This window comes from Cavenderia fasciculata, assembly GCF_000203815.1.
Source record: "Cavenderia fasciculata unplaced genomic scaffold Scf_Dfasci-F-a-11f03.f1-5, whole genome shotgun sequence".
NCBI lineage: Eukaryota > Evosea > Eumycetozoa > Acytosteliales > Cavenderiaceae > Cavenderia > Cavenderia fasciculata.
This window is the reverse complement of record NW_004457718.1, coordinates 743,285-765,800: the sequence shown is the minus strand read 5'-3', so window position 1 is coordinate 765,800 and position 22,516 is coordinate 743,285. Positions and strand designations below refer to the sequence as shown.

The 22,516-nt window shown below is 34.5% G+C and overlaps 10 protein-coding genes across 10 annotated transcripts; 7 read left to right on the top strand and 3 right to left on the bottom strand.

Annotated features, from left to right (window-relative positions):
* Positions 1–765: 765 nt before the first annotated feature.
* Positions 766–1,287, top strand: DFA_00269 (uncharacterized protein; the record flags this gene model as incomplete). The annotated part of the gene is made up of 3 exons (XM_004357928.1): positions 766–874; positions 977–1,152; positions 1,198–1,287. The coding sequence occupies 3 exons, from the start codon at positions 766–768 to the stop codon at positions 1,285–1,287; spliced, it is 375 nt and encodes a 124-aa protein (XP_004357985.1).
* A 269-nt stretch (positions 1,288–1,556) lies between these two features.
* On the top strand, positions 1,557–4,161 carry DFA_00268 (uncharacterized protein; the record flags this gene model as incomplete). The annotated part of the gene is made up of 9 exons (XM_004357927.1): positions 1,557–1,599; positions 1,648–1,672; positions 2,098–2,155; positions 2,436–2,740; positions 2,811–2,954; positions 3,042–3,081; positions 3,175–3,423; positions 3,505–3,792; positions 3,868–4,161. 9 exons carry the CDS (start codon positions 1,557–1,559, stop codon positions 4,159–4,161), a joined length of 1,446 nt encoding a protein of 481 aa, XP_004357984.1.
* Positions 4,162–4,952: 791 nt separating this feature from the next.
* DFA_00267 (uncharacterized protein) lies at positions 4,953–6,659 on the bottom strand (the record flags this gene model as incomplete). The annotated part of the gene is made up of 1 exon (XM_004357926.1): positions 4,953–6,659. The coding sequence occupies one exon, from the start codon at positions 6,657–6,659 to the stop codon at positions 4,953–4,955; it is 1,707 nt and encodes a 568-aa protein (XP_004357983.1).
* A 464-nt stretch (positions 6,660–7,123) lies between these two features.
* On the top strand, positions 7,124–8,822 carry DFA_00266 (acetyl-CoA C-acetyltransferase; the record flags this gene model as incomplete). Its single annotated transcript, XM_004357925.1, has 5 exons — positions 7,124–7,532; positions 7,625–8,037; positions 8,104–8,427; positions 8,505–8,681; positions 8,793–8,822. 5 exons carry the CDS (start codon positions 7,124–7,126, stop codon positions 8,820–8,822), a joined length of 1,353 nt encoding a protein of 450 aa, XP_004357982.1.
* A 235-nt stretch (positions 8,823–9,057) lies between these two features.
* Positions 9,058–13,733, bottom strand: DFA_00265 (uncharacterized protein; the record flags this gene model as incomplete). The annotated part of the gene is made up of 5 exons (XM_004357924.1): positions 9,058–11,788; positions 11,890–12,732; positions 12,848–13,020; positions 13,596–13,624; positions 13,721–13,733. 5 exons carry the CDS (start codon positions 13,731–13,733, stop codon positions 9,058–9,060), a joined length of 3,789 nt encoding a protein of 1,262 aa, XP_004357981.1.
* A 269-nt stretch (positions 13,734–14,002) lies between these two features.
* DFA_00264 (uncharacterized protein) lies at positions 14,003–15,438 on the top strand (the record flags this gene model as incomplete). Its single annotated transcript, XM_004357923.1, has 3 exons — positions 14,003–14,096; positions 14,179–14,538; positions 14,606–15,438. The coding sequence occupies 3 exons, from the start codon at positions 14,003–14,005 to the stop codon at positions 15,436–15,438; spliced, it is 1,287 nt and encodes a 428-aa protein (XP_004357980.1).
* A 230-nt stretch (positions 15,439–15,668) lies between these two features.
* Positions 15,669–16,940, top strand: DFA_00263 (uncharacterized protein; the record flags this gene model as incomplete). Its single annotated transcript, XM_004357922.1, has 4 exons — positions 15,669–15,756; positions 15,828–16,166; positions 16,236–16,732; positions 16,914–16,940. The coding sequence occupies 4 exons, from the start codon at positions 15,669–15,671 to the stop codon at positions 16,938–16,940; spliced, it is 951 nt and encodes a 316-aa protein (XP_004357979.1).
* Positions 16,941–17,046: 106 nt separating this feature from the next.
* DFA_00262 (uncharacterized protein) lies at positions 17,047–18,871 on the bottom strand (the record flags this gene model as incomplete). The annotated part of the gene is made up of 3 exons (XM_004357921.1): positions 17,047–17,638; positions 17,921–18,406; positions 18,843–18,871. The coding sequence occupies 3 exons, from the start codon at positions 18,869–18,871 to the stop codon at positions 17,047–17,049; spliced, it is 1,107 nt and encodes a 368-aa protein (XP_004357978.1).
* A 188-nt stretch (positions 18,872–19,059) lies between these two features.
* Positions 19,060–19,739, top strand: H2AZ (histone H2A; the record flags this gene model as incomplete). Its single annotated transcript, XM_004357920.1, has 2 exons — positions 19,060–19,062; positions 19,290–19,739. The coding sequence occupies 2 exons, from the start codon at positions 19,060–19,062 to the stop codon at positions 19,737–19,739; spliced, it is 453 nt and encodes a 150-aa protein (XP_004357977.1).
* A 513-nt stretch (positions 19,740–20,252) lies between these two features.
* On the top strand, positions 20,253–22,057 carry DFA_00260 (uncharacterized protein; the record flags this gene model as incomplete). The annotated part of the gene is made up of 3 exons (XM_004357919.1): positions 20,253–20,307; positions 20,427–20,476; positions 20,555–22,057. 3 exons carry the CDS (start codon positions 20,253–20,255, stop codon positions 22,055–22,057), a joined length of 1,608 nt encoding a protein of 535 aa, XP_004357976.1.
* Between the last annotated feature and the right edge of the window lie 459 nt (positions 22,058–22,516).

Here is a 22,516-nt window from a genome sequence, read left to right as displayed (position 1 = left end):
TATTTTGAAGGGGGTGGGGAGGATCGATGCTAAAGTCGATACGGGATTGTTGAGGAGGAGGATCATAACTTGAACAGGAACCATCTGTGAAGGTAGTAGCCAGTACCCATCTTCAGAGACAGTACCTGTCAGTGATGAAGGGGGGAGAGGAGGCGAGGAGAGTTGCTCTTGCTCTTGTTGGTGTAAATGACTTGAGGAACTGAAAGAATTTTCCTCGCGATATGATCAAGTGTTGGGATGATTTTTTTTTGTTATTATTTTATGATGATTATCGAATACTAGATTTAATTGAATATGTACTCCCAAGTATTTGTAGTATTTGCAAGATCTAGAAGAAAAGGAAGAGGAAGGGTACCAATTTTGATTATTTTCGAGATTTTTAACTTTAGTTCTCCTAGTGTATGCACTCTTAGAGGTGTTGATTGACATGAAGTGGTATGTCATAAAAGCGTTTACACAATTTACAAGCTCTTGTAATAATTTATGTTTAGCAGCTATTAACACCATATCATCAGCATAATTTAAATTACTGCATTTAGTGCTATCAGATCGATTGTTGATATTGTAGCCATCCATAGAAGAGAGATGGTGAAGAAGAGGATCCAAGAATATGTTGAATAGAAGAGGTGACAAGGGACACCCTTGCTTGACACCAATGTTACAGGTGACAGGACCGTGAGGGTTGATAATTCTTACCGACGAGTTGTTCATCAAGGAGGTGATGATCTGAATAAAGTGATTGTTGGCACCTTTAAGATGTAGACCATGGATGACAGAGTCAAGACGAACTGTGTCGAAGGCTTTCCGTACATCGATGTACGCGACATGGAGTTCCTTTTTGAATGTTTTGGAGTCAAGGAAGATGGCATTGAGAGCATGGAGTGACTGCTCTGTCGAACGGTTTGGCCTAAAGCCAAACTGTGTTGGAGAGAAGTTGTGGAGAGGATTGGAAGATGGTTCCTCTATCATTCTTGAGAGTCTGGCTGCAAGAATGGCTGTATACAATTTGTACAAGCAGGAGAGCAAGGTAATAGGTCTGTAATTGCCTGGCTCGGATTGGCTACCGTCTTTATGAATGGTAAAGACAGTTCCATTCCTCCAAGTCGTCGGAACAGAAGAGAGATTAATGCAACCATTCAAGAGTCGAAGAATGTATGCTATGACTGATGGTGACAGTTCTTGATGAACTCATTGTAGACGCCATCTGGGCCTGGCGACGTACCATTTTTCAAGTTTAAAATGGCAGCGACGAGTTCAGCCAACGATATCTCATTTGTCAAGAGTTGAGCATTGGGGTTGACGAATAATGATGGAATAGCTACTCTTTGGATGGTCCACCATCCATATGTCAGTTGTAGCATATAGAAAGAAGGGCATGTATCGAAAGAAAAGTAAATAGATATACTACTCTGGGTGCTCGTGCACAAGAACAGGTTTGGTTCGCTCCAGTCGACCATCTGAACATACAATTGTCCTTGAATCATTTTGTTTGATAACTATTTACAATGTTCAGATGGTCGATTGGTTAGTCATTCTGCTGAAACCTCTTTCAAACAATGAAATCATTGTTAGACAAGAAGGCTTCTCTCTACAATATTGGTAAGTAATTACAATCAAATGAACATTTCGATCTAAACTATCATTTAGGACAAAGCAAGAGTGAGTTATTACTGTATATATATAGAAGCTGATGATAATCTTGGTTTAATTTTTTTTTTTTTTTTTTGCAATGATTAGAACCCTGTTCTAATCAAAAAAAGTTAATGTATGTAATGTTCTACTGAACAAGAAAATGTCAGGTATTGATCATCTATCTCATGTAACTGTCTGTGGGGTGGATCTCCACCCAAGTCAACTCACTAACATGTAAATTAGATACTATTGGTAGTAAGAGTTATAAAAATTCTGTCAATTGCAAGAATTATTATTATTATTATTATTATCTTTTACCTTGGCTTGCTTGAAAGAAAGTTATTCTTGCAATTTGGTTTGTTTAACAAATATCGATAAATCAGAGAGGAGCTGACAAACAAAACATACCTACCACCACGCACACACACAAGTGCAACACTACTCAAATCAATCGAATTCATTCAGACCCACACCACCACAACACGAATCTACGATCGTAGCATTCATAAATGTCTTTTGCAAAGTAAGTACATAATTATACATTGTCATATCATTCATACCCCCCATACGATCGGCGTATAGGTGGTAGATTGATGGTATTTCATACATTTAAATTATTTATGATTTATTTTTGGATTCATCCTATAGTCCAGTTTACTTTGGGATGGATATCTTGATAAATGATCATCACCAAATATTTACATACATACATACATATTATTTCAATCTATGATATCGATATTCAATCAATCAATTAATACGTTTATTTATTTTAGATACATAGTTTCTGATTAAAAAAAAAGAGATTCTTTGTTCTTTCAACAATGGCATTGATTAATGCTGATTATGTGATTCAAAAGATTCTATTTTTTGAAAAGGATCCACCTCTATTCTACTTTGTAGTCATGTTACTTGGGTTTATATTTGTTTGTTTGGCAACTTTTCTTTCAATGTTTCTCATCTACAAACATTTAAAATATTATACTCAACCGGAACATCAACGATATATAGTCAGAATCATTTTCATCATTCCAATATTTGGTATTTATTCTCTACTTTGTATGGCATTTTATAAACATAAAGTTTATTTTCAGTTATTTAGAGATTGGTAAAATATTAGAAAAAGAAAAAAATATATATATGTATAGGATTACTAATTCTTTTTTATTTGTTTATAGTTATGAATCATATGCATTATATATGTTTTTTGTATTATGTGTTCAATATGGAGGAGGCGATGAAAGTTTGACAAGACATTTTCTAACTTTAAAATCAATTTCCTTACCACTTCCTTTTTCTTGTATAAAATTTAAACCAACAGAGTAAGTAGTGACTTTCCCATTGAATCTATTCCTATAGAGTGTCCATCTATTTATTCAATTTATTAATTTATTTATTTAATTATTTAGATCATTTTTACAAATATGTAGAGTTGGTATTTTACAATATGTATTTATTAAACCAATTTTAACTATTGTTGCTGTGATATTGGAACCTTTTGGATTGTATGGTGAAGGAGAGAAACTATTTCATTTTATAAAGTTTCACGATTACTCTTTGATTATCAATAATCTATCAGTGACAACTGCAATGACCATCATTGTATTATTTTATCAGGCATCAGCAGAAGAATTGTCACCCTATAAGCCACTACTTAAATTTGTATCAATCAAATTGGTAATATTTCTTAGTTTTTGGCAATCATTGGCAATTGCAGTCATCAATCTAACTTTTCATTGGATCCCTTCAATTGATCATTTTGAATCAGAACAAGTTGCAAATATTATAAATGTAAATTATAACAAAAGAAGAAGAAGAAGAAGAAGATAATACCTAATCATTTTTTATTAACTACAATTAAATTAAATTTAGAACTTGTTAATTTGTTTTGAAATGATGGGTATCTCATTTTTACATTTATATGCATTTCCATATGAATTGTACAGAGTCAAATCAATTTGTACAGCACCTTTGGTACACAATATACAACGTGGAACATTGTTAAGAAACGTCATCAACTCTGTTAGTCAGCGAGACATGTTGAATGAAACTAAAAATGCAATCAAAGGATCCACTCTATTATCAAAATCATTTTTAGGACCTCAAATAGGTATTGACGATTATATAGATCCAGAATTCCAAGTTGATGCAATTGAAATGGTTTGTATTCATAGTAATAATAATAATAATATGTATCAAGATAATTTATTAATTAAATTATTTTATTTATTTTAGGGAGATTTTATTTCCTATCAAACTGGAACTGATGAAAAAGATTATGATGATGATTCAATAATGATATTAGATGGAGCATCAACAACAACGATTGTGGATAGTGGAATAGTTCCAACTAAAAAATCAATGTACAGTACTCGACCCAATTTCACTCTATCAAGTCCACAGTTGGAGTCGATAAGCGTCGATGAGTTCTTTGATCTCATTGAAAAGAAACATGACGAACTTTTATTACACGATCCTCTAGACTATTTAGACGATAATCAAAGGATAAAGACTAATGCTAGAAGATAATAATTATTAGTAGTAAATTGCAAGATACTATAGTTTTCACTATTTTAATATAAAAAAATATATTTTATTTGAATCCAAATAGTAATAATTATTATTACTTTACTAATTGTCAATTATTTAAATAATTCAAGAAAAAAAGGATACTCTTATTCAAATGTAAAATTCACATCCAGTTTGATGAATTTAAACTCAATCTTTATCTCCTACTAAATGGGCCTAACATGTCGTGCACAACACTATTTTATGAACCGATATATGGTTCAACTAGTTGAAGAAATAAAACAAGAGAATGAGAGTTTAGAACAAGAAAACGAGAGGTTAATACAAGAGATCCAGAGACTAAAACAAGAAAACGAGAGGTCAATACAAGAGATCCAGAGACTAAAACAAGAAAACGAGCGGTTAACACAAGAGCAACAGAGATTATTGAAAATACCCCAAAGAATATTTGTACAAGAGGTCAAGCGATTCATACAAAAATTCCAACAATGGTTCATTCAATTCCAAAAAAGATTTAGAATCAGGTCACAACCAAACAATGTAAGCCATCTTGAGAAGGATCGCCATTATCCACATCAACCACAACAAACCAAACCACCTCCCATACCACCACCACCTCAACTCCAGGACTCCTCCTCTCTTGTAGATCTACAAACCTCAAACAATGTAGATCTTCCTCAAAATGACAAAGGAGGACTCCTCCGTCGCTCTGCTCTTAATTTAATTTATACTTTTTCTAGATTTTTAAATCCTTTTATAAAGAAATAAATAAATAAAAATAACTAAATTTATTAATTTTCTTTTATTTCCATTTCCATTTCTTTTTCTTTTTCTTTTTCCAATTTTATTTCTTCTCTTTCTTTTTCTTGTTTTGATCTTCTTAATAAATCAGCCTCTTTAAATTCTATATACATGTTGAAAAGATTGTCTAGGTCCTCCTTTTCAACACCAAACTTGTGAATTGGTAATTCCTGATCCATAAAGGTTTCAAAGAATTGCTGCGTGTCGTTGAGTTGTTTGAGATGAGGGTAAAGGGTATTGGAACAAAAATCCTTTTTGAATTGGTTGACGCGGTTGTTGGTGAGTTGGAATGGATGGAATAATGGAGAATTTTCGGCGGTTCTCTTTTGTTTAAATGCGCAATCAAAGAGATAGAGTGGGTTGGGTGGAGCTATAGGTGCATGTATTGAAAATGGAGAATGAAGAGCCAACTCTAATGTCTTTAGATCCGTCTTGCCATTGGTAATGGCCAATACAAAACCCATCATCTTTCTAATTTGGTATTGTATAAAAGACTCTCCTTCAATGACAAACTTGACCCATTCCTGACCAGACTCTTGAAATGTTTCCTCTAATTTAAATGATATAACTCTTCTAACATTTCTTGAATTCCTTCTAAATAATGACATCTCTGCATTTCTATCTTTTGGATAATATTTATCATTTGTAATAAATTGTTTTTGATTAAGTTGTTGTTGTTGATTATTATTATTATTATCTATTTCTTCTTCTTCTTCTATTTCTTCTTCTTCTCCCTCCTCCTCCAATTCTTTTGTATTATTATTATTATTATTATCTTCAGTTGTTTCATTTGGTCTAATATAAGTTCTTCTTTTTAATGTAAAATTATGATAAGAAAAGTTACCAATAAACATTGGTAATATGATTTGATTGATTTCATCTAATGTGTATCTATCACCAAGATACTTTTTTGGTAGTACGTAATGGTATGTTCGTGCAATACCTTGTCGTCTTGGATCAAATGATTTCTTTGTCATTTCCATCGATATGATTCGCAAGGCATCTGGAAGATTCGAGTTGATCAATGCTACATAGTCTGCTATCTTTTCGGGTGTGAGCATGCGCGATCTGTCAATCTCTAAATTTGCTTTGATGATGGTGCTCATTGAATGCACACCCTTGTCGGTTCGACTTGATCTTCTCCAATTCAATCTCGAAGGATCACCAAAGTTGGTAGGAAGGATCATACCACTGAGAAAGAGAGCTCTCTCTAAACAATTTTCGAGTGTTGGGTAGTCTTGATCGGTCATATGAAACTCTAGTCCATGGTATCCCGTTCCAACGTAGGCAAACAACATATTAACAGGTGTCTTTGCCTTGAAAGAGAATGGACCTGAACTAGTCTCTACGGTCTGCTTATTATCTTGATAAAATTGATTACATTGATCCAAAAACGATGTCTTTCTCTCGTCTTGATACTTTCTCCATCGTTCGGCTTCCTCAGAGTTGTTTGTTGATTTGTTTTGAAAAGGTGAATCAAAGAATCGATCTTTTTTTACTTTAAATGGTGTACTTCTATCTTGTCTTCCTGTGAATATATTGATTTGTTGTTGTTCTTGATTGTTGTCGCAACTACCATCTGTCGTAAAATGAGGAGCAGTCGATGTTGTTGTCGTGTACTTTGAGCAATTCAATAATGACTTTGATGTTGTTGATAATAGAAGGGATCGTATCTTGTTTGTGTGCAATCCCAACATAATAATAATAATAATTCTTTTCGAGAGAGTTAATTCTGATTATCGATACACTAGTGCATACAACTAAACATGACGAGTGTCGTCTTCCATTCTTTATAATTTTAGTAAAAACATTTTTAGTCACAAAGAAGTATCAGTGAGATATCACCATAGTTTGATCATCGTTCATCCAAACAAAAAAGAAATAATAAATAAATAATAAATACAATAGTTTTTAAAGACATCAATAAAGATGGATCTAACTTCACCTTCTTCTCTTTGAAATAAATAAAAAATAATTTTTATCTTTAAAATTTTAATTTAAAAATAAAATATCTTTAGAAAGTTAACTGTTCACATCACACACAAACACAAGACTAATTAATTAGTAGCAGACATTGCGTTATTATTTGTAGTTATATTGCTATTTTATCTCTCTCTGTCTGTCTCCTTTGTCACACTCACACACAGAGAAATTAAATTAAATGTATTTACAGAGAATTAATATTCTCGCAGAACATTTAAAACAAACAGACCAATTAAACAGCAATAATAATTATCTAGACTCTAATCATTGTAGTAGTAAAACAACAACAGCTTCAACAATGAACCAACAACAACCATTAAAGAGAACTGCTATTGTATCGTATTGTAGAACACCTATGGGTGGATTCAATGGATCATTGGCATCATTCAATGCTGTCGATTTGGCTTCACTTACCATCAGAGAGGCTATTTCACGTTGCACCAAACACTGCCCAGACTTTATCAATAATATCGATGAGGTGTTACTCGGTAATGTCATGTCTGCCAACCTTGGTCAAGCACCTGCTAAACAAGCTTCTCTCAATGCTGGTATTCCTCCATCTGTCCCATGTACTGCTATTAACAAAGGTATAAATATACAAATATATATATATATCATATCATCAGTTCAAATGTATGTTTATTCTAATATCTCTTATTATTCATTTGATTTCTTATAGTTTGTGCATCTGGTATGAAAGCAGTAATGTTTGGTTCACAACTCATTCAAACTGGGGCTTGTGAAGTTGTTGTAGCTGGTGGATTTGAGTCAATGTCCAATGTCCCATACTACCTCCCCAATGTTAGAAATAGTGGTTTGAGAATGGGTAATGGTACATTGGTAGATGGTATGTTAAAGGATGGTCTAACTGATCCATTTGGAGGTTTCCATATGGGTATCGCTGCTGAAAAGTGTTCAAAAGACTACAGTATCACCAAACAACAACAAGATGAATATGCAATCACAAGTTATAGACGTGCTCTTGAAGCTACCAAGAACAATCATTTTGCAGAGGAAATCGTACCAGTTAAAATAGCTGGTATTAAAGGTAAACCAGATACTTTTGTTACTCAAGATGATGAAATTAATAATGTATGTGAAAAAAGAAAGAAAATACAAGATAGATTTATTTATTAACAATCATTTATTTATATTTAGGCAAACTATGAAAAACTTGGAAACTTACAACCAGCATTCCAAAAGGATGGTAGTGGTACAGTAACGGCTGGTAATGCATCGGTGATTTCAGATGGTGCATCGATTATCATTTTAATGAGTGAAGAAAAGGCAAAACAATTAAATATCCCAATCATTGCATTTATTAGTGGATGTGCAGATGCTGCTCAAGAACCAATTCAATTTACAACCACTCCAGCCATTGCCATCCCAAAGGCTCTCAAAAATGCAAACATCCCAATTGAAAAGGTTGACTTGTTTGAAATTAATGAAGCTTTTAGTGTTGTTGCTTTATCAAATATGAAGGTAAGAGTAGAAAAGAAAAGAAATATTAGATTTAGATTAAATGGATGAGATGACTAATGATATATTTCTTATTTTAGATTTTAAATATTCCACATTCCAAAATTAATATTTATGGAGGAGCTGTTGCTTTGGGACATCCACTTGGAAGTAGTGGAAGTAGAATCATTTGTACATTAATTTCAGCACTCAAACAAACTAATGGAAAGATTGGTGTTGCTAGTATATGCAATGGTGGTGGTGGTGCTAGTGCTGTTGTTATTTCCTTACAATGAACCAATAATTAATCATAAATCAATGAATATTGCGTCAAGTGTTGTTAATTAATTTAAATTATGATTGAACAAGATTTTGTTTTTTTTTTATAGGAATGTGATGATCTTCCAATCAATATTTAGAAGATTTTAAAATATTTATTTTTTTATTGTTATTATTATTAGTAGTAAATGGTCGAGTGAGAGTTGATGGATGGGTATTATTATTATTATTATTATTAATTTTAAAAGTGTATTGATGAGTGGAATAAATAAATAAATAAATAAATAAAAGGGTAGTAGTATAATACAATTATAAGGGTTGGTGAGTGAGTTGAGTGTTGGGATGGAATATTATTAATATTAAATTAATTAAAATTTAACCATGACTTGAATTTTGATTCATTTTAGCTAATCTATTGAGTTTTTGTTTTGCTCCATGTGTTACTCTATAACGTTTAATGGCAATGGCAGAGACAGATGCGACGGCCAAGAGACCAATACCACCACACACTGAAATGACAATGATTTTCCAATTGGATACTTCATCAGTGACTGAACATGGATCTGAACTTTCATCTTGACGGTACTTGAGAAGTGCTGAAAAGGATGGATCCAAGACAACCTTGTCACTAAAGTATGGGGTGGTCATTGCTGTGAGCAAGTTGAACTTGTCACTTTGAGATGTAATGTTTTTGTAGAGTTCATCGGATTTATCGAGTAATTTGACACTTGAACGAATGACTCTGTCATCGACAATGAGACGGTTGGCAAACTTGGCATTCATGACTGTCTTTCCACTAGATATTTGGAACCAGTAGATAGAGTCACCGTCATTGGATGTAGTTACATTGGTCTCGGACAATTGACATCCGTCCATGGATTGATGATCTGTGGCCGAGTTGTAGACTACTTGAAGTTGGGAGAGTGGGCCTGCCCAAGTCCAGTTGGCAACCGTGATCTCGTATTTGATAGAGTTGGCTGGCATGACCATATCCTGACCTGCAAAGGTAATGGTTGTAGAATCTGCAAAGTAGGTTGAGATGATTGAAATGAGTGCACTGTCATAGCTAAAGTTGCCGTTGTGTAGCATAGTGTCATTGTCGAGTAGTTCAGTATCCCATTCAACATCTGCGAGGGGGAGTGTCTTGATTGGGACACCGTCAATATCTATCTCGCGCAAGTGTGTGATAGCAATGGTAAAGTTGAGACCTTCGACTGGGATGACGGTCGTGCCATTCTCGCTAGTCTCGGGTTTACCGCCATTACCAGCGTCTGCAATGGAGCAGTCTGCAGATTTACGGTATCCAATGTCGCACTGGCAGTTACCAGTGTCAGTGTTACATACACCGTGTCCGGAACAGTTGTTTTGACAACTCAACACGATCGAGTAGATGAATACCTCTTTGGTGGCAGACCCAAAGGTTGAGGTGACTGTGACGTTGAGCGAACGTGTCTTGTCGGCGGGTGCAGGCACCGAGCCCGTGTAATGACACTCAATACGGAATGGGTCGAGTAGGGTGGCATTGGTACAACTAATCATATTAGTGTAATTACCAATCCAAACCAATGGTGGTTGTGTAAGGTTGCCAAAAGAGTTGCCCGACACTGTCACCAACCCTCCAATCTCGTACTTGACTGGTGACGCTGACACGACTGTTGGTGGAGCATACTTGATTGCCAATAAATTAGACTGACCCCATGGTGAACCCATACGGACACTAAACTGGAAGAACCCAGGTGGAATAGTGCAGTTGAGGATGGCGGCGGTGGGTGGTAGACTGCGAACTGGACAGTCGATATAGGTGGTCGTTCCATTGATAAATACCTGGACCGATGTGATATTATTGCCTGACTTGTCGACCGTGTCAAAGTATGCTGTTATCTGGACATCACTGCCTTCTGTGTATGGTAGACGATCGACACTGTCCAAATAGGGTGGCAAATCAACTGCGAATGGGTTAGAGGCAGTGTTGGAGACTGTCAACGATACATTGACCGTACGACCCTGCATAGACTTTGGGACAGTTGCTCCAAGACGTGTGTGGGCAGTTGTAACCGACACACCGGTACATTGAACATTCTTGCGGGTTGGAACGGACGCATAGACCCTGATACGATTGGCAACGTTGAAAAAGTTGGTTCCTGTAATATCCAACAACGATGGGTTGCCCGACGCCAATACTCCCGTTATGGTTGGAGCGTTGTATTGCCATGGCACCGACGACGATGGCTGCATACCGACTGTCACCACAACATTACCCGATCCAGAGCCTGCTGGGACAACACACGATATCTCTGTATGTGGACTCGTGATAGTTGGTGTGCTACAAGGTTTACCCAACAACGATACACTTACAACTTGATTGGACTTGTAGAAATTAGTGCCAGTAATTGTAATGGCACCTCCTACGGTTCCAGTGGTCGAGACACTAGATATCTTTGGTGGATTGTATGTAATGGTTGTATTGAACCATCTCGAATCTGTCTTGACTGCATAAGGAATGGAATCGTATCCCTCTGGTATAGATATAACGATATTACCATAATTGGTGACTGGATTGTATCCTGGGTACAGTACCTGTGTCCCGTTAACAAAGAATAATTGGGTACTTGCAAATCTTGATCCATAACTAGTTAGATTAAGTTTAACGGATGCTAGACCAGTTGTATTTGCTCTAATGGCAGTATCAGTGGCCAAGTAGACCAATGGGATGTGTTGAACCAATGCCTGTAAATTAATGGTGCTGTCACGATAAATGGTGGCATTTGTAAAGTCAAAGTACAAGTATCCATTGGCGTTAAACTGGGAGACATCGACAATGGTAGAATTATACGGTACGATAGGCTCACGGTTAGTGTATCGAGTAAACGAATTGGTTGGGTAAGTGACTGCGAGATCTTCCCAAGTGGCCCATGTACGTCCGGGTGTATAAAACTTTGGATACGAAGCAATCAGTAGATTGGCAGTTGCCGCAAACTCAATGACACCAAGAGCCGGCTCAATCCCCTCGTCGGCAGGTCCGACATTTGTAACAATTCTATTACTAAAAGCAACAAATGATTTCATTGGAGTATATGGTGTAAAGAATGAATATGAACTACTATCCCTAAATAATATTAAATAATAATAAATAATATAATAAATATTAATATTTTTGACTTCAAGTATGTATCTTTTTTTTTTGTTTTTTTTTGTTTATATATAAACTTACAAATGGGAACTTGGTTTAAAAATGATCTAACATTATCAACTATGATGGTTATGGGGAGTAACTGTTGAGTGAGGGGAATGTCATAGGTAAGAGTATAGGCTTTGCCGGGGATAAGCTCTTCTTGGACAGAACAGAGTATCATATCAGACGTGAGATATACTTTGATCTTTGTAGCATTGTCACCAAAGTTGTCACCGTAGATGGTAAACAATGTACCGGCGGTCAAACTTGGATAGATTGACTTGAGATAGGGAGTGTTGAATGACCAAACCACTGCAACCGATGTCTTTTTACCATCGGTCACTTGGACGTTATATGAACCTGTTCCAGGTGCAACTGTACAGTTTACCTGTGACGACGATGTTTTGGTAATAGATCCTACACATCCAAAAGAGGGTGTTGGGTCGACCAAGTTGGTACTTGTAAACGTGACAGTGAGAGCACTAAGATTGTAGCCTGTTAGACCGCTAATCTGCAAGACTCCACCAATAGTATCGAGTTGTGACAAGATCGGATCGGTTACACCACCAGTCTCGCAAATGACCGATGTCAAAGACTGATCAAACGGTTGGAACCCTTGAAAGGAAACATTACCATCAAAGAGTGCATACAACTGACCCATTTCAGAAGAGGGAAAGGTGTACTCTGGAATAGGTTGGTAAAAAGAGTAAGGACGTCCAATAGGAATGTCATACAACAACTGTCCAGTCTCTGGTCCCTGTCCAAACATCAACTTGCCTCCACTCAAAGTACCTCCAATAAATACTGGAATATTATTGATTAATCCTACACTAACTGCCCAATCAAATTCCTCTTTTGTTGTAAATGTTGCTGCATAACTTTTAAAAAAAAGAAAAGAAAAGTAAATTAAAAGTACAAATAAATTAAAAGAGTATGTTAGAAATATGTTAAATGGTATGATTGAATCATTGATTCGATTAGAACTATAGTTACTTTTTACCACCATAGAAATCCAACATTGCACATTTCATATTAGCATTCATGTAATTGCCTGAACCAATATCATATCTAGTATAATTATGTCCGTTTCCTGGATAGGTAAATGGGCCGCTATCAGCATGACTACTCTTTATAATGCATAATAGTACTATGAATGTAATGATCACCTTGTAGAAAAAAAAGGTGGGTGAAAATAATTGTACATTTGGAGTACTAGAAATAGATCTAGATCTAGATCTCGATCTGTCCATCCTATATGTATATATATATATGTATCCTGTATATCTATCTACAAAATATAAATTATATATATGGAAATAATATAAATAGAATAATAATAGGTCTAACCTCTGTATTATTTTACAGAGATTCAATAAACAATTTACGAAAACAAAAAAATAATTATAGTAGAAAAAAAAGTAAAAAAAGCCTAGAAAGTCATGATGGATCAGGGATGAGGCTGCTCATCTTGTACATGATGTCAAAAAAGGTAAACACCTCCACAACAACAAATCTTAAGAAGATTTTCATTCATGAAAAGTGCCGGATCGTGATATTTTTTAATACTCGAGATGGGCACTTGAATCTTTGCCACCTACAACTGTTGACCGCCTTCACTGTGGTGACCTTGAATGTGCGGTATACGAATTTCGATTAGTCGATGCTGTTTGCAGGTGGGAAAAGATTGATTCTTCATCGTGACACAAATCTCTCTCTCCCCTCCGCCATTATCACAACATACCAATTTTAGAAAATAAATATCGTGATCAACTAGTAATGAATAAACTACTAGATTTATAATCTTCAATCAAGCGGTTGTTGTTGTTGTTGTTGTTGTTGTTGTTGTTGTTGTATTAATGAAACTACCAATTGATTGCATTTAAATCGACAAGTTACTAATCAATTGGTATTGATGCTTCGTAATGCTTTGTAACTGGTGTATTTATTCAGTGTCTACCGAGCTCAAAGAATCTGAATAAAAATAAATAAATATCCGTAGTGGTAGAAGTCTGTTTGTCTCAATTTAAATGACATTTCATAGTTAGTAGAGAGAGCTGCATCATCATTATCATCACGTTTATAAAGATAAATGGTGTACACATTAGAAAGATATAGATAGGGATAAAGAAGAAGAGAAGGAGATATAGGATGAATGCAAGTAGGTTGGTTTCAAAGATCAAATATATCTTTGGCAACCAATATGTTATCCCTGCTACTCTGACACTAGCATGTGTAGCATTTAGTAAGTGTACTATACTATACTATACATACATAATGCATGGAATGATTAACTAATCTATTATTGCTCTACTGATCTTTTATAGGATTCGTTGATTCAAGTGAAATGTTGAGTATTGTGAATGATGAGGAGATGGAAGAAGAAGAAGAAAATAATAATATAATTCAAGACCTATTTGAAAACTATCCTTTCAATATAGGCTATGTCATTTCTCGAATCGAATATCTTGTGTATGTGACAAACAATAGTTACACTGTGTGTCGACGACTAGCCACTCCAGAGTCTATACGTTTACTCGTTCAAATTGCATACCGACAGAATCGAGCACGTGTAGAATGTCTAGAGATGGCAACCAACCATCAAAGAGATTTCCACTTTATCACCCTCTTCTCTTCACTTGTAGAATCTCCCATTATAGTACTCGTATCAAACCTTATCCGTCATTGTAAGTCAAATCTACAAATATATATACTCATAATTTAATTAGTTTATTAATATTCTTTTTTGATTAGTTTCACGAGTTCAAGATATACCATTCTATGAACTAATTAGATATGCTAATTGGTGTGGATTCCCTATTAAGATTATGGTTGGTAATATGTTGGCCAAATATTTAATTGAACACAATAATACCTATCAAGTTGCCTATACCTATACAACTCACAAAGTACTTGGTCTATTTAAAGAGTTACTTGAACACGAGGTGGCCAACGAGTTTGCTGATATTAGACGTGCATCTTTACTAGTGGTACACCATCTACCTACATTAAAAGATACAGAGGAGGATATGATACCAGTTCTACGTGGACAAACAGCTCCATCATTCATGTCTAATCTCTATTACAAACTAAATACCGGCACCGATATTATACCGGATATTTGGTTCTCGAGTTTGCCTGTCTTTTTCGGTACAACCATGGCATGGAAAAAGAGTGGAGGTTCAATCAAATATACTGCATGTGTAGGGTTGGCAATTGCAACATTTGAATATACTAGATGGAAGTCAACAGATTTAACAGAGACACTTTTAAAAAAATATACAAACCGATCAAGTCAATTCTTTGATTTGACGATTGGTGGATTCACCCTATTCCATAACTTTTGGATCTTTAAACAATGCCCATTAGCAATTATAGGATACTATGGTGGAAGATATATATTAAACATTGGTCTCCAATTAAAGAAACGTATTCGTTACCGATACTATCTCCAAAGTAATCTTTACAAAACCCATTGTCAATCTAAATTCATTCCTCCTACTTCACTCGAATATCTTTCAAATTTATTATTACAACAATATCAACCTCAACCACTTCCCTCCCCATCTAATTTAATTCAACCATAACAATCAAATAAACTATTTTATAAAAAAAAATAGTTCTTGTTTTAATTAATTAATTGATTATTCTTTTTAGTTTCTAAAGTGGCTCAACAATCTTTTTATTTTTTTTGTCTTTTGGAAGTTACTCATAATGATGAGTCACAGACAAGAGATATATCTATTACCAAACACATGTAAAGAAGATGATGAATGATTGTTTAAATCATCAAAAGATAGAAGATAGATAGATAGGGATGGAATTAATCAAAAATACTTTGTTTAATAATGGGTATTATGAAAAGGGTGTCATCCCAACCATCATTGTTGGAGTTGTTGCTTATCGTAAGTGTTATATAGAAAGAGATATAATATATTGCTAATGTAACTAACATAAAAGATCAATCTTTTTTTAGAATTCAATGAATATTGTAGATTGAATCGGTTGATTGATGTACAATGTAGAGAAGAGAAAATAATTGATATCTGTAAATCAGATGATCAAGATTATATTGTTTCAGAGATTAATTGTCTTGTAAAATTGACAGACCATAACTATGAAGCATGTCGACGATTAGCAAATACTAGAGTCATACGCTCTCTAGTGTCACTACTTGAACGACAACAACAACAACGAAACAAGCATCTCAAACTAACAACAACCAAGGAATTGGATACATCTCTATTGAAAAAGGTATCTTCATCAAGTATTGAATCAAATATCATAAAGTTAATTGGAAATATAATTGGACAATGTATGTATATTATAAACAAACAAACAAACAAATATAATATAATATTTATTAATTAATTTATTAATTTAGTTGAAAATGTAAATGATATACCATTTGATGATATATTAAATGTTACATATGATGATGATTGTGGATTTCCAATTTGTATTTTGGTTGCTAATATGTTGGCAAGGTACCAACAATCTAAAAGAAATGATTTAAAGGTTATCAATGTATTAAATGCGTACAAGGTACCTGTTCTTTTTGTAAAGTTACTAAAGTACGAGGTGAAAGATGAATTCTCAACCATGCGAAAATCTGCATTATCATTATTAAAGATGACTGATATGTATTATATTGATCGATCATTTGGCGAACAAGAAAGAGATTATGCATTAACTATTTCACGTCAAGCAAGTTCATTAGCGGCGATCGGTAAATGGAACCGAACCATTGACCAATACAGATATGGTTATGACGATATATTAATTAATCAATGTTACTCTGGTCTATATGTACTTGTATGTGGATTGTTTTATGGTTGGCAATACACCAATTCAATTGTATTGACTATACTAATAGGACTAGTATGTTCAACTGCCGAAATGATGTGGTGGACATGTAAACATTATTTATACAAACAAACCAAGATAAACACCAATCCAACACAATTTGTAGTTTATTTGGTATTGATCAATATTCCACACTATTTTAATTGTCTCTTTCTACTCAAATTCTACCCAATAGCAATCATTGGTTACTTTATAGGAGAATTGGTTGGAATCAATCTTATAATCAAACTCTATCAAAATTTAAAATCAAGATTATATTTAAAAAGTAAAAGTCAATTATACATTGATTACAAACAACAAATTAATAAAAATAATTAATTATATTTAATTTATTTAAAATCAAATTTTGGTAATGATTGAGTACCAATATCAAATAGATTGACAAATGAATTTTCAGCGTCAAAGTATTTGATTGGGATTGCTCTAGTTTTAACATTGTGAATCAATCTGATAGTGTTGGGGTTTAGTACATTGTTGGTTCTTAGATAATCGACTATTTCATTTCTCTTATCAATCTCTATTCTTCTAGCTTCCATATCGGTTTTGAGTGTTTGTGTAGGTACCTTTTTCCTACCAATTTGAAAGTAATGACTTTGTCGATAGTGTCTTATATGATTTAAATAGAAATGACCATAACTACCACCATCGACACGAACATCTTCATAGGAAAACTGACGTGTTGGGTCGACCAAAGCATCGAATTGTAAAAGTGGGTAATAGTCTATATCTGCCCAACACGTATATCTCTGTCTTGCACGCTTCAATAGTACGTATAATCTGTTTTGGTGTGGTAAAAGGAACGGTACGATCGACGCGAGTGACCCGTATTTAGTACCACCCTCTTGATGAAGGAATTTAACTAGCTCTGCGTTATTTGATATCGCAGCGTATGCCAAACACCTATTCGTTCCACCTTCACGTCTGTTAAAGTGTAAATGCTTGACCATATCAAGTCGACCGTACAAACAAGCCGCCTCCATGACAAGAGGCGACATTGCATGGTCGTCGCGACCCACAATATCGTTTGTCGTTTTGATCATGTCTTTGTTGTGTCGTTCCAACAACAGGAGAGCACCCAGATTGCCAGCGGTTGCCATACCCGTGTAATCAACCAAATCAAAGGTGACCGTTTCCGCATTCTTCAACAAATGCTCGAGAATCCGATAGTTTCCATCGGATGGTAACTCTCGTGCCGCTACAAACACATAGTATGACGTGTCGGTAAGCTTTAATCCAAATGTCCATAGCACTCTAATATAAAGGTCATAGTTTCCAGACTCTATTGCATGAGTCAGTACTTTTAAAGGATTAAACAACGTTTGTTCCGGACATTTGTATTTGGCAGCTCTAGCCATTAAAAAGTCATACACCTCGAAAAAGAGTCCAACCGAAGACTTGTAAAACGATATGTTTGAAGCAATGAGATCAAACACACCTTTTAGTTTGACAGGTGATTGTGCACATTGATCAATGATAGCATAGCAATCGGCCAACTTTAAATGTGGATTGGTGAGTATAATACGAGCATTGTTGATATCCTTGCCTGCCATAACAACACCTTCAATCTTGATCTTTTCATTGATCACATTATAATACCTATGATAATGTGCCCAATAAAGACTGATTCTCTTCCACGGTAGTGATGATTGTAAACTTGCTATCTTATTCTTAAAGAATTCAATAATCAATCTAAATAAATATTTATTATTAAATACTTGATTTGTTATTTCATATAATCTATTATTATTCATATTTAAATATATATATAAAGGTAAAAAAGATAAAGATACTAAAATATTCTCAAAAAAAAGTTGAACAAAGAAAATGAGGACTGCATCAAAAAAATTTAATAAATTGTAATTCTTGGAACATATGTTTTATTTTATTTTTTATTAATAATACTATATAAATATATGATGGTATAAGCGATCGATAGTTGGTGTGAATCATCTTTTTTTCCAATCAAAGGTTTTTATTTTTTATTTTTTATTAATTTAAATTCAGGCGCCAATTTCAGTGTCTTTGGAACGGATAAAAATCGTTATCATGTTGAAATTGGATTTTTTTAAATTTCCCTCTTTCCAAATTTTTTTTACAACGGATCAAAACTTTTGAACAACCTAACCCCTGATTTGAAACAACTCTCATTTTCATTTTTTTTTTTCATCACACTTACCAAATAATAATAATTATTAAAAAAGAGAATTCTCATCTCTATCTGTTTTTATAATCATCATCATTCAGTAGCAATCTGTATTACTCAATACAATCTATTTTATTTTAAAAGTTTTTCAATAACCAAACAACACTTTTTACTTCCCCAACCCAAACATAATTCAAAAATGGTAAGTAAACTTTTTAGATTTATAGATATATACATAAATATAGATACATATATAGATACATAGATATATAGATATATAGTTATCTAAAGAATCAACATTTCATTTCAATCTTGTTAACACAAAACTTTTCTTTTTTTTTTCTTCCTCAAATTAAATACTTTGATTTGATATTTGATATTTGATAATTGATATTTGATAATTGATATTTACATTGATGTTTTTTATAGTCTACTGCTCCAGAAAAGAAAGTTGCCAAGACCCCAGCTGCTGCTGCCCCAAAGACTGCTGCTAGCGGAAAGAAAAAGGCTACACCAGTGACCAAGTCTACCAAGGCTGGTATTTCCTTCCCAGTTGGTAGAATCCATCGTATGCTCAAGGAGAGAGTACCAACCAAGAGAGTTTCTGTGTTGGCCTCTGTCTACTTGGCTGCCATCCTCGAATACTTGACCTCTGAAGTTCTCGAACTCACCATCTCCACCTTGAAGGAACACAATGTCCGTCGTATCTCCCCAAGACATTTGTTGCTTGCCATCAAGACCGACGAGGAATTGGACTCACTCATCAAGGCCACCACCACTATCGCCGGTGGAGGTGTCTTGCCACACATCCACAAGAACCTCTGGAAGAACGAAAAGACTGGTACCCACAAGAAGGGTACCAAGGCTGCTGCCAAGTAAACACCTGCTGCGTGCCATCTTTTGAACCCAGGTGCTGCTACCTTGCAACTCAAGTAGTAGTCGCCAAAGGTTCTCTTCCGTTTGTTCGAGTGGTCCTCTTACAAATATTTTTTTTTTTTTTTTTTTATTTATCCACCCAAAAAAAGAGAGAAAGAAAAAGAACTAGGGGGTTGCTTGTGTCAACCATCAACGTATCGTATCGTATCATATTGGTGTAGGCCGTCCTCTTTTATTTGTATAATTTACAGTCTTTACTTTGCTAAAAAAAAACAATCAAAATAAAATAATATATTACAAAAAAAAAAACAAAAAAAAGAAAAGAAAAGAAAAGAAACCACTCTCTTTCTCTCTTTCTCTTTGGTGAACTTCACACTCACACAATCTGCATAGTTGGTTGCTTTTTTTATAATCATTTTTATTAACCAAACCAATACCTTTTCACACATTTTATTTTATCAATAGTTTCCTTTTTTATTAATCAGATGAAGATTAGTATAGTACCACCCTATAAAAATGACAATATATGGGGTTATTGAAATGAGAAGAGTAGGTGCGTCCCCTCATAGTAGTATGAATAATAATCATTCATAGTACATTCATTACATTATCATCAGAACAACAAATAATTTAGTTCAACTCAACTCTTTCAATCATATAATCATATAATCATATTTATAAATATATTAGTACAGTTAAAAGAGAAGGAAATAATGGACACATTTTTACAAGAACCAGAGGTATATTTATTTATTATTATTGATTTGAATTGAATTTGTTGGATATTAATATATTAATGTTGTTATTTATTTATTTAGGGGTCATCACAAATTATCCAAAGTCCTGATTTGTCTGCTTCTTCAACTTTACCCAAATTTGAATTGGCACCACCTTCCCAACAACAATCAATCCAATTTCCATTACTACCATCACAACCATTGGTAGGATTTTCTCATCCTCCACCAATCCATATTGGTCAACAAGCAATATACCTGCCTTCACAACAACAACAACAACAACCAATTCAGTCACAACAACCATTTTCACAATTACAAAATATATCAATGTTGGTTGCAAATTCCTTGGCCGAGCATACTAGAATGGGAACCTTTGATCATTTGATCGAGGAGGAGACTGATGAAGATGACGATAGTAGTGATCAAGAGCAAGAGCAAGAGCAATCCTCTAACAAGACATTGATTGGAAAGAGAAAAGATATGGAAGAGTCTTCATCCACTTCTACTACTTCTACTACTACCACCAATAACAACAACAACAAAACAAAAACAACAAAAACAAAAACAACAATGGAATCTGGTAAATCATATAGAATCAATCTTGATACACTTGTGGTTGACCCAGATGGAGCAATATTGGTTTCACCAAAAAAGAGAAAAGAGATTGGTGAAGCTCTATTTCAAGATCCAATTCCATACCCTCTTCCAAATATAAAGGTGATTCAAGACAAAAAGATTGTCAATAGAAAGAATGAATACTTTGTATTGTTGGAAGGATCTGTCAACTACATTTGGTTGCCATCCGATCAAGTACCAAAGAAGCTTCAAGCCGATTACAACAAGTGGATTAAAAAGAGTAAACAAGAGTTCAAGGTACCATACGATACCAAGACTCTACTATCCAACAACAACAACAACAAGACTAGTGCAAAGAATACTGGTAAAAAGAAGAAACAACAAGAGGAGGATGATGAATATGAAGAGGAAGAAGAGGAGGAAGAAGATGACGATGATGAAGATTATAAAGAAGAAGAGGATCATGATGAAATAGAAGTGAGTGGAGAAGAAGAGAAAAGTCGTCGTAAATCAACAAAAAGAAAGACTTCTTCCAAAAAGAAATCAGCAAAAACAACACCAAAAAAGGTAAAGAAAACAACTACAACAACCAGCACCAAAAAGAAATCAACAACACCAAGAAAGAAAAAGACTGATCAACTACACACTGGCACTAGCTCCAATCCCACTTCTTCACCCAACTCTTCAATGGATGCTCCAATGACTCAATCATACAATCCTCATCAAGCCTCAATTATTCAAACTACCAACCACCCACCATCCTCTGAACCATCATCCATTGTTAAAAGGGGTACAGGAGTTTCTTCATCTGATTACTCTACTGGTGGAGGAGGAGGAGGAGCACCTCTCCGTTCTATTGTCGGATCTTCTACTTCTACTTCTTCCACTTCTTCCACCAAACCAGGTGTCACAAGAAGGTCAACAGCAGCAAAGAAAACCCAAATCAAATCCATAAACAATCACCAACCAACCACAATAGAGACAAGAATAGATAAACAAAACAAATGATAGATGATAGATAGATATGGTATCAACACCCAAAAGAAATAAAGAAAGAAAGATATTTTTAGAATCATCCAACACAATGTTGTAACCCTTTCCTCTTATTTCCGTTAAATCTGACATCGTGATCCTCAAACAAGTACGTACGATTTTAGAGTAAAGTATTCATATTAATGCCTAGTATATTTCCAATATATAGATATTTAGTTTATCGAAACACAAAAGAGTTACATGTGGTTTCCATTACAAAGTGACTAAAGCCACACCCTTTGTTGGGTTTTACTAGTATCAATTGCAATCTCAACTTGACACCTAGTTGCACGAAACATACATATGTATGTGATTGCACAAAAGATCGGTATGATTGTTGCTAAGGCATAGCGATGAATGTCACATTGAACAACCATATCCGATCAATCCCAATCCTGTATCCGATTTGTGATGGTTTTTTTCTGCGTCGTGGTG